The 12028-nt window shown below is 40.5% G+C and overlaps 1 protein-coding gene across 3 annotated transcripts in view; it reads left to right on the forward strand.

Annotated features, from left to right (window-relative positions):
- grin2a (glutamate ionotropic receptor NMDA type subunit 2A) overlaps window positions 1-12028 on the forward strand; it is a 266902-nt gene that overhangs the window by 198232 nt on the left and 56642 nt on the right. For all 3 annotated transcript variants that reach the window (XM_033040431.1, XM_033040432.1, XM_033040433.1), the window contains exons 9-11: window positions 1320-1445; window positions 5818-6047; window positions 10274-10434. In XM_033040431.1, the coding sequence (XP_032896322.1) occupies window positions 1320-1445; window positions 5818-6047; window positions 10274-10434 (517 nt within the window). The remainder of the gene's footprint in view (window positions 1-1319; window positions 1446-5817; window positions 6048-10273; window positions 10435-12028) is intronic.

Raw genomic sequence — 12028 nt, forward strand, 5'->3', positions numbered from 1 at the left:
CCACTTATCGGCCTGTCCCACTGTACGAGGTAATTCAAGAGTTCTCCCCAGTTTTCCCTTGATTCGAACTTGGAGAATGTCCGTAGCGGGTCCGTAGGAGTTCGTGGATGTCTCGTAGCGGCTCATACGAGTAAAAAGTAACAATTTTTTTCATCACAAGTATTTTTTTACTCGTGGACATTTTTCACAGTGTTGAAAAAACGTCACGAGATTACCGGATTTCCTGAGTACCTACCGTTACTCGTACGAGCCGCTACGAGAAATCCACGAACTCCTACGGACCCGCTATGGACATTCTCCGAGTTCGAATCAGGGGAAAACTCGGGAGAACTCTTGAATTACCAATTGAAATTGTACAGTGGGACAGGCCCTTTACACGATTTTTTCGGTGACTGCCGGCATGCGTCATAGTGGTTGCAGGTTGCCAAAAATTTTAAACATGTTGAAAATCTAGTGGTGACCAGAAAAAGGTACGACTACTACAGGCGTCATGCCGCAGCCTAGTCACCTGTAGTCACCGAGAAAATCGAGTAAGTGGGACAGGCCCTTTACAGTGCCAGAGACCGGAGTTCGATCCGGTCTCCGGTGCTGTCTGTATGGAGTTTGTATGTTCTCCCCGTGACCTGCGTGGGTTTTCTCCGGGTGCTCCGGTTTCCTCCCACACTCCAAAGACGTACAGGTTTGTAGGCTAATTGGCTTTGGTAAAATTGTACATTGTCCCTAGTGTGTAGGATAGTGTTAGTGTGCGGTGATTGATGGTCGGTGCGGACTCGGGCCTGTTTCCGCGCTGTATCTCTAAACTAAACTAAACTAAACTAAACTAAACTAAACTAAACTAAACTAAACTAAACTAAACTAAACTAAAACTAGAGAAATTATAAAATACGATGACTTCTCCAATAAATACCAGGTAACTGCTCAGTACAATACACTGAATACAGTTCAATAAAATCTGTGTGCATAAAATCAATGGCAATCATTTACAACAGTGTGATCCTGAAATTTGAATTGACTGGGAAATTACCCCAATTATCTACATTCTTGCAGGTTGTGGTGTCGTCACTGTATGTAGCTTTGTGTGATTGGGGCATTTTTTGTTGACCCTTCCCAGAAGAGAAGAAAATAAGTTTAGTTTAATTTGTATGAATTGTTCAGAATAATTTGCTCCCTATAATTTATCCCACTTGGTAAGTCAATATCTTTTTAATGGATGCTGCCATTGAAAATGCCTGCATAATTCTACCCCTCCAGCATTGTAGAATCTGTCTTCTTCCTGGGAAATGCGTCATGTATTGAATAACACTTCTTCTTCCTTCCAGAGCCCTTCAGTGCAGCCGTCTGGGTCATGATGTTCGTTACACTCCTTATCGTGTCGGCCATAGCAGTGTTTGCTTTTGAGTACTTTAGCCCACTTGGGTATAACAGAAATTTGGCAAGAGGAAGGGGTAAGTGTTTACACCTACATGCATTCCCCCCCCCCCCCCCCCCCCCCCCCCCTGCAGAATTGGAGCAAGCCTATTATAGCCATCTAATTTTGTCATCGGACTTTAGGCTATATTGAATGTTGCATAGACACAAAATGCTGGTGTAACTCGGTGGGACAGGCAGCATTTCGGGAGAGAAGGAATGGGTGACGTTTCGGGACGACACCCTTCTTCAGTTTCTTGGTTTCTTCAGAAATGTTTCAGTTTCTCGATCCTTGAAACGTCACTCATTCCCCCATGGTGCTCAATCAGTAGATATTCTTTAATAGGAACTAATCAGCCTCAAACAACCTATTTGGGATATCAACTATGGCTTAATAGGTTTTTCTTTCACTTCCAAATAACCCTTGCTCCCAAAATTTGAGCACAATATCTAGGATGAGTGCTCCAACAGTATGTAAGAAGTGATGAAAGTTGGACGTGCCTGTCTATCCATTGTAATGTTAAACCATGCCACCATTAGGTATACAAGATCCCTTGGCAGTATTTTGCAAAATAATAGAAGAAATCTGCCTGGGGCTGTTAATTATCCCGTATTCAAAACTTTTTTTTTTATTGAAACAGATTATCTAATCATTATCCACTATTATTCATGAGACCTTGCAAGGGGCATCTCTCTTTCCTACAACCGCACTTCAAGAGCATGTTACTGACTGCGAGGTGCCTGGCAATATTTCTGATGTGTAAATGATCCAAATTTTATTTGCTTGATTAAAGTGAAGGAAAGCTCTAGTGTGAGGTGCTGGGACACTGAAACTGATTTATTATATTTGTCAGTACTGCTGAAATTGTTATTAAAACACAGCACAAATCTCGAATGGTGTGCCTTCTTCGGGGGCTGTCAAGCTTCATCGTGAATCATTTGTTACAATATACCAAAGTAAAATTGGCCCCATGTTGCCTTATACCTCAAGCTGCCATCTGGCTTAGTAATAAAATATGCACACTTCAGCGAAAGGCATCTTGTTAAAACAGTAGCTGAGCTCCAGAAAGAGACAGCTTCATAAGGTCTTCCTGGTGCTGCAATAAGAATATGTGCTCCATATTTCTTTAAAATGGTGGAATGCTATGTTATCTAAAGTATTGGACTGTCTTTTGGAAAATCTAGATCTGAAGAAAATCTTTTCCTGCTTACAGATTGCATTTTCCTCGTGATATATTGGGATTCTTGTCAGAAGCACGTTACATTGTAGATAATATCCATATGAATCTGTCTTCAAGCTTACCATTTTCATTCCTTTCACCTGTATTTAAAAAAAAATTGAAGCATCACTCCTTCACAAGCACAACAATAAATCCTTGATTTTCCTGCAGCCATTTCCTTCCAATACAGAATGCCTCACAGCGCCAGACACCCAGGTTTGATTCTGACCTCAGGTGCTGTGTGGAGCTTGCACACTCTCCCTGTGACCACGTATCTCTCCTCTGGATGCTCCAGTTACCTCCCACATCCCAAAGACGTGTGGGGTTTGTAGAATGACGGTGTTGAATCTGTGGAGTTCATTGCCACAGATGGCAGGGGAAGGCAAGACATTGGAGATTTTTTAAGCGGAGTTTGAAAGATTCCTGAGCGTCAAAGGTTACAGGGAGAAAGTAAAAGAATGGAGTTGAGAGGGAAAATTAGATCATCCAAGATTGAATGGTGGAGCAGACTCGATGGGCCAAATGGCCTAATTCTGCTCCTATGTCTTATGGTCTTATCATTGGCCTCTGTAATTTGCCCCCAGTGTGTAGGGAATAGACATGTACATGAGATAACATAGACGTAGTGTGAATGGGTGATCGATGTTCAGTGTGGACTCGGTGGGCTGAAGGGCCTGTTTCCATGCTGTATCTCTAAACTAAACTAAATTAAATAGTGTCAGCTAAATGAAGTTATTAATTATTATTAAATAGATGGAATTGCCTAAGTGCAAGACCATCCATTGCAAAGTGCACTTAAAACAAAAGACAGTTTTGCATTGATACAGTGCCTTGCACTACATTAAAGCATCCCTAATGCTTTCCACCAAAGGATTTCAATTATATTTCTTGGCTTATTTTTCTGCCTCTGCGCTCGTATCAAGCATGGGTGGTAATAAAAGGGCGGCACGGTGGTGCAGCGGTAGAGTTGCTGCCTTACAGTGTTTACAGTGCCAGGGTTCGATCCCAACCACGTTTGCTGCCTGTATAGAGTTTATACGTTCTCCCCATGACCGCGTGGGTTTTCTCCTAGATCTTTGGTACCCTCACGCCCTCCAAAGACGTAGAGGAGGTTATTTGGCTTGGTATAAATGTAAATGGTCCCTAGTGTGTGTAGGATAGTGCTAATGAGGGGGATTGCTGGTCGATGCGGACTCGATGGGCCGAAGGCTTAGGGTTTAGAGATTCCATGCTGTATCTCTAAATTAAACTAAAGTAAATTAAACTAAAAGATTAAAGAGAGTTTGAATAAAAGGAATGAAGTGGGTAATATCAGAGATAAGTGTGATAGAGGCTAGGGAGAACTGAAGCACAAATTGAGTGATGTTTTGTCAGTGCACAGAAGGCATTCCTTCCAAGATGTAAAAGCATTAAGTAGCAAAAATGGTTCCTAATCTTCCGTACAGATTGGCATGAAACCAGAGCTCCACTTGCCACTTGGTCTGTATAGATTGAAGAGAACTACATTACACTGTAAGGCTTTGTTTGTTATTATGTTCAGCTCTGTTTGTGCATTTATCGTCATTTGCTCTGGACAAGAAGGTGCGAATTGTCTTTTTGAACCATCACCAATTTACAAGTGAAGCTGCTCCCATGATGTCTTTGGGGTTGGGATTTAGACCCATCAATGACTAATGGGCCTGTCCCACTTAGGCGACTCTTTAGGCGACTGCCAGCGACTAATTTTAATGGAATTCTCCTACGACACCTGCCGACAACCTACGACAGCACCTACGACAACCTACAACAGCAGGAATTGCCGCCACTGTCGCCGAAAAATCTTCAACAAGTTGGAAATGTTGTGGCAGTCGCCCCAAAAATCGCCTAAGTGGGACAGGCCCAAAAGAAAGAAAATGACAATAACAATGACAATGGATGGCACAGTGATGCAGTGGAAGAGTCGCTGCCTTACAGCGCCAGATTCCCAGAATCGAACCTGATTATAGATTCTGTCTGTACAGAGATTGTATGTTCTTGCTGTGAAGAAGTGGGCTCTCTCTGGGTGCTCTGGTTTCCAGCCATATTTCAAAGGCGTGCAGATTAATTGGCTTCTATAAATTATCCCTAGTGTGTAGGATAGAAGTAGTGTATGGGTAATGGTTGGTCAGCATGGACTCGGTGGGTTGAAGGGTCTGTTTCCATGCTGAATCTCTATCTGTATCTAAACTCAAACTAAACTAAGTATATACGAATTGATCAAATCCTTGCTGCACTGTGTTCCACTTGCTATTTCCTTCTTTCTATTTTTACGCGTAATGCCTCTCTTCTGCACTTCAAAGTTCATCTTTGTAAGGAAGACCTGAAACATTAACTGTTTCTCTTTCCACAGATGCTGCCTGCCCACTGTGTGTTTCCAGCATTTTGTGTTTTCATTCAGATTTCCCGCATCTGCAGTTGTTTTTATTTCATTTCCAGGCTGTTCAGCTTTCATTTATGTAATGTTTTTGACTGACTTTACCGATAATTATGCTGCTCATGATTTATCTTTGCTTTTAAGGCAAATTTAATGCTGATGTCCACTTCGATACATTGAGAGATTTATCTATTTTGATACTGAGAAAACAAAAAAAAGTTTCCACCAGCCATTAATCACTGACACTAACCAAATAAGCTTGTCTCAACATTCAGGTTATATACTTCTCAAGAAACTATTACAGATTGCAGTGAAAACCTGGCTTGATAATACTTCCATTAAAAATAATGGTATCTGATTACCAGTTTTGAAGTGAGGATTTATGTGATTAAAATAGTGAGGAAAAGGCATTGTCCATGGGGAATTCAATACAATATCTGACTTATTTTACACAGGTTTAGTTTAGTTTAGTTTAGAGATACAGTGTGGAAACAGGTCCTTCGGCCCACTGAGTCCGCACCGACCAGCGATCACCGTACATTAACACAATCCTATGCACGCTAGCGACAAATTTACATTTATACCAAGCCAATTAACCTACAAACCTGTGTATCTTTGGAGTGTAGAGCCATACCTCGAAGTGTAATCATGTAGAATTCTAGAAGGATGATGTGAGGAAACACATTGGAACCAATGTTATATGGTTGCTTCATTCAAGAAACTAGGTGTTTTGAGAGATTAATTTGGAAATCCCTGCCTGTGCTAAGACCGTTCTTATCTGTTGTTTTTTGTTTGCAGCTCCACATGGCCCCTCCTTTACAGTAGGCAAAGCAATTTGGCTCCTTTGGGGCTTGGTTTTCAACAACTCCGTGCCGGTCCAGAATCCGAAGGGAACAACAAGTAAAATCATTGTGTCCGTGTGGGCCTTCTTTGCTGTAATATTCCTTGCAAGCTACACTGCTAATTTGGCTGCTTTTATGATCCAGGAAGAGTTCGTTGACCAAGTGACTGGGCTCAGTGACAAAAAGGTAATCCCTTGAAACGCAATAACAATAAACATTTCAAAATAATCTGACAGTAACGTGCTTTGTAATGTTCCTGGGGTTGTGAAAGGTGCAAGAATTTACCTTAATTTATTAAAATGAAGGTAATCTCTTGTCCTAAGGTTCTGGATCACTGAATGTATTACTTTGCCAATACTGAAGTGGGTTTTATCGAAGTATAGCTTAGCCAACGACTTCCAAATCCTGAGTGGTGTTTTTTATCCATTATCCTGAAACCTTCTGCTGTAATGAACTTGAAAACCATTGACTGGCAAAACGTTCTCTCCGATGTCTTTGAACAGCTCATATATCAAACAAATAGAAACATTCTGTAGAGCAAAATGTACGCAGGTAGTTGTAGAAGACAGTGATATCATGAGTACCCAAAATGATGTAAAATGTGACTCTGGAAAAGCTGACTCCAAATGGAGATTGGACAGAAGCATATGACAAACGTTCTATTGTCATAAAACACAAAAGGTGACTTGCTCAAAGATGTACACAAACTGGATCCAAAGCTGATAGAAAAAGCTGAAAAGTGTAGTTGATGACACAGAACCAGAATCGGGGGGAGAAAATTAGTGATGATATTACCTCAATAAAGAACATATCGGTATATTGCAATTTTGGTGCTTCCCAGATCATGCCTTATTTGAAAGCATTTGTGTGTGTAATAAAATATGACAGAATTCCTTCAAAGATATTGTGCAGAGAAAACCTGGCGTTCAGACCTGTATCTCAAATTGCTGTTTCCACGGAAATGGCATCCACTTCTGCTAGAAAAATGTGTCCACCAGTAGCAAGAGTCAAGAGTGTTTTATTGTCATATGGCCCAGATAGAACAATGAAATTCTTACTTGCAGCAGCACAACACAATATGTAAACATAGTACATTGTAAACAATATGATCAATGAGAAAGAAAGTGTGTATATATACACATACTAACATGTACACACACACACACACATATATATATCTTCTCCATTGCTGTCGCACCCACATACTCCTTGAGTACAAGCAGAATCTCCGAAACATGTCAAGTTCCCGAAATGGCAGTAGAAAGCTTCCCAAAACCAGGAAGAACATTTGCTACCTAGTCAAGACACATGAAGGCCTTCAAAAAAGCAATATATATATATATATATATATATATATATATTGGCATAGCTGCAGTTTACAGTCAGAGAGTTGTAGTAAACTCCAAAGCCCAGTCTGAAATGTGCTGTGAGACCAGTTCACTGAGCTGCTGCTGCTGTTGTAATGTCCATCATGTACTGAGGATTACTTAGTTTCCAAACAACCATCATGCTTCAATGTTCTTCAACTCTTTGGATGCAGATGTACATCTATTTATTTACCCACTGTCTCTCAAAGTATTCATGAAGTCATTGCAGTCCTGAAGTCTGTTGATTCTCTCCTGTTGCTATCCAGCAACAAAATGGATGACAATGGAAATGCGCCCAACCTAAAATGGACTCGCATGATCTTGAAGGCGGAGGCAAGTTGTAACAATTTTCAAGTAAATGGAGCCATTTGCCTGAATAATAATGAATTGCCTCCAGGATCAATTTACGTTGTCTGAGATACATCTGGGATCATTTCAAGGGCCTCATTGAACCCACATGTAATCTTAAATGGTTAAAGGCATCAAAGCAAAATTTCCTACGGTACCCTATGATTTCCCTTTGACTTGTGCCGGAAGGAACTGCAGATGTTGTTCTGAAGATAGACACAAAATACTGGAGTAACTCAGCAGGTCAGGCAGAATCTCGAGATAAAAAAATGACATTTTTGGTCAGAATGAGAATGACTTGTCCTACTGAAAGGTAGGGCTGGCTTAGGCCCTTTTCTCAACCACAGTCCTCCACATTCTGTGATCTTCTTCAGTCTCTATCTACTGTCGCAACCACATACTCCTTGAGTACAAGCAGAATCTCCAAAACATGTCAAGTTCCAGAAATGGCAGTAGAAAGCTTGCCAAAACCAGGAAGAACATTTGCTACCTAGTCAAGACACATGAAGGCCTTCAAAAAAGCAAAATGCTATGCGAGTGGTCACAGGAAAATGCTGTGCAAAATCATGCGATAAACTTGTCCTTTGAGAGTCAAAAATATCTTTTGTCAATCCCAAAGAAAAACTGCCATTCATTACCAAAGTGAATACATAGAAAATGTACTATGGAGATGGAAAGGCATGGAATTTGGGACAGGCTAATGATTTTAACATGGAAAAAGCACCTGAAATCTTTCTTGCTGAAAAACACTTACCACTGTTACGGTTTTGAAAGTATGCTGATGACTTTATTCTTTAAATACTTCCATAATAAGGACACAATACCCGGTGTCCCACTTTATGGTTTTGTCATGGACTATATATCAAGGTTTCAAGTATATAAAGTAGCACATGGAAATCCTTCTTATCGCAGTCGATGGAAAACAGTTTCAGCCAGTCTGTTGGAAAGCAGCACTTCCTTTAGCTGCCTCTGTTGCAGCTAAATTATCCGGCAGCACTATTTTGACATTTGATGGCAGAGTTTGACCCACTTTAAGTGCTGTTATAAACAGACTGAGCTTATCTATTGCATTGTGTAGCATGGAGACTCTGATGCTGCGAAGCCCATAATTTCCTGTCGTGACAATGATGAATAGCTGTGGTCAGGCAAGTCATGTTTCGCAACTGCAACACTTTTATTAAAAGTGCACTTGATCCGCCAAAATGGCTTCTGCTTGTTTCAGCCGGTTGAAAATGAGAATCTATCTAATACTAAATGCTGCCTACCGATGTGACACAAGATAAGTTTGATCACCTTGAATGCTTCAGCATTTGAAGGTTAGGGTCACATAAATGCCAGGATTGTATCCACCTGGGAGGGACAACAATCCCCAATCATTTTGATTCATCTTCCTGCCTCAAGTGGCTGTGGGAGGCTCAGCATGAATATGCTTCCATGATACAGTGATAAAGTATTCCCAGAAGAACAATATTACAACAACAATTGAATCCATTGACATAACATCTTTAATTTAGCAAACCATCTAAAGGCATTTTTGCGAGTGTTACCATACAGAAACTAACTGAGCCATGAAAGGAGATTTAAGGGTGGGGTGGGTGAAAGGCTTGGTCAGAATGGTTTTAATAAGCATCTTAAAGGAGGAGAAAGAAAGATGAGATCACGGAGTTTCGGGAGTGAATTGCGGATAATTTGGCGCGTTGCAGGATGATAGAGATAAAATGGAGCAAATTAAAAGACTGATGGAAAATATTCCCCGGTGTCTAAATCTCTGTTGGCTGGAATATCAATACACACTGACAAAAAATAGCCAATGAAGAAAGTGAAAGGACACGTTTGCAATTATGTAAGTTACCATACTATTGAATATTTCCCATTGCCAAGTCCCCGGTACCAAAATAATCTTCAATATAGAAAGAGCATTACCATGAATATAGATAATTTGATTGAGTAATGTGCGGAAGCATGCCTCGACTGAGCTTCAGAACTAAGGCACAGGGAAGGAACCATTTAGATCCTCAGTGACTATACCGATGTTTTACAATGCAGTGATAACCAGGCACAGCATGGTAAAGGATCACAGTGTGATTCATAGACATCATCAAACACTGATGGCAGCTTGTAGGCAGGAAGAGCATGCGGAGGAAGAATGGTGCATTCATTTGAAGAGGAATATTATTACCATGGAATGAACTTGATAAGTGTTGGTATCCGCCTTTGATTCCAGCGGCCATTTCCTTGAAGCCAGCCTTTGTAGTATGACGGTGGTCTATCAGCACGGGACAACAGGTTACATTTCACTCTGTAACCCCAGCAGGAATTGCTTGCAAAATGAAGCAACTTTGAATTCATAGAATCAATGTGCCATAAAGCTCATTGCAGCAGGAAAGCACTTGAGTCTTTTAAGATGCAATGGCGTACATGATCAGGTTACAATGTTTAATTAAATTGGATATCTCCTGGGCCCTTTGGCAGGGCTAATGTGGAAAGCCAGATTCTTGAGAGCTGCTTCCATGGGACATGGGAAGTATTCAATGCTTTACATGTAAGTGCTTAAACGTAAACAGAAACTCTTTGATTTCTCGGGTCCCTTTGTTTTTAATACAAGAAACTGTTCAGAATATAAAAGGCTTCTGCTTTGACACACTGGTATAAAGTCAATATAATTCCAGTCACCATAGATTTTTGTGTTTCTTATAGTTTCAGAGGCCTAATGACCATTCACCACCATTTCGATTTGGGACAGTTCCGAATGGAAGCACAGAAAGAAACATCAGAAACAACTATCCAGATATGCATGCTTATATGTCTAAATTCAACCAGAAAGGAGTGCACGATGCCCTGATTAGCCTGAAAACTGGGTAAGTATTAGATGATACTTACTGATTTATCATGTAACAGGTTTTTGGTCATTTTTTGAAAGGAGCAATGGCTCTTAAAGTTTCATTTATACATGTAATGTGCTAGGAAATGACAAAACCGTTACAATTCACTGGCTTGGCCTCAGATAGAGTATACTTTTAGGTTTCACACCTTGGGAAAAATGTCAAGGAGGCATTGCAGGTTTTCAAGAATGTTAAAAAAAGATATGTTACACATTCATTTATATGACCTTTCAGGAAATATCAGAGATTGTTACAGCCAATTAAGTACTTTCTGAAGTGTAATATAGGAATTGTGTCTGCCAATTTGCACGCAGTAAGTTCCATCAAATGTCAATGTGGTAATCACTCACATTTACAGAACAAAAGGAGGTAATTTTTCAGATTTGTCCATGTTGACCAAATGCAATCTTTGGGCTAATCTTACTTCTCAGCTGTTGGTTCAAGGTCTTGCAGGTTATGGCACTTTAAACATTGACCAGATCCTCTGGATTTAGTGACGTCCATTGTGAATAAGCATTGACTAGGAAACCTGGGTGAACCACCCTGCCCTCCTTCCAAATAATGCCATGGGATGTGTCATGCCCACTTCAGGGCTCAGTTGAAAATCACATACATAAAAATACCTCATCTAACAGCCTGACAGAGTCTTTCGAGTGGGGCTTGAAACCACACACATTGCCAATGGTGAGAATTCAATTGCATATAGACTATTACAGTAGGAATGTTCACCTTGGAATGGGAGGAATAAAGCTGCAATGTTTAACAATTGTCTTCAAAAAGCTGGTAAGGGGTTTGATTGAGGAATTAGACAAACTGCTTCCATTGGCATGGTAATCAGGGAGGTAATAAGGTAATCAAAACCTTACCTGTTCCTCTTCTCCAGAGATGCTGCTGCCTGATACGCTGAGTTACTCCAGCTTTTTTGCGTCTATCTTCTATATATTTATCCAAATAGGATCTGTATCTGTGACAATTTGCAAAATACCAATCATTTGAAATGTTTTACACTGGAAGTTGGCTGCATATAATGATTAAAGGTTAAAAGCTCTGTCTCAAAAGGAATCTTCTTGAAAAGCAAAACTTGTAGCGTTCTCGGGAAAAGACAGGGGATTGTGGTTAAGTAACTATCCCTTCAAAAAGAGCGGGAGATGATCCATAGTGCACGAGGTTCCTCCTGTGCTGCGCCATTCTACATGCACTTGTAGAGGCACAAACGTCGTGAATAAATGGATTCTTTATTCAGGCATTGTAGGTTAGAAATAGATGCACATCTAGCACTCTAACATAATAGTCGTTGTAGCTCTGACGGTGAGATTTAAGCACAGCCTGCAAGTGGAGCAACCTTTTAGTGCATATCTAGTACATGTAATATTGCATTTTTCAACACTGCTGTCTTCAAAAGCAGATCGACAATGAGAGAAATTCTCATGGCCTAAAAAAGATGCCGATTATATGAAATTGTTGAATAAGGCATGTACTCTGGATCATTTTATTCCAAACAGCACGCCCCACTCAATAAATACTGAGAATGGAATGGAAGGGGAGAGTAGGTTAAGAGACACACTCATAA

The sequence above is a fragment of the Amblyraja radiata genome, chromosome 22 (genome assembly GCF_010909765.2).
Source record: "Amblyraja radiata isolate CabotCenter1 chromosome 22, sAmbRad1.1.pri, whole genome shotgun sequence".
NCBI lineage: Eukaryota > Metazoa > Chordata > Chondrichthyes > Rajiformes > Rajidae > Amblyraja > Amblyraja radiata.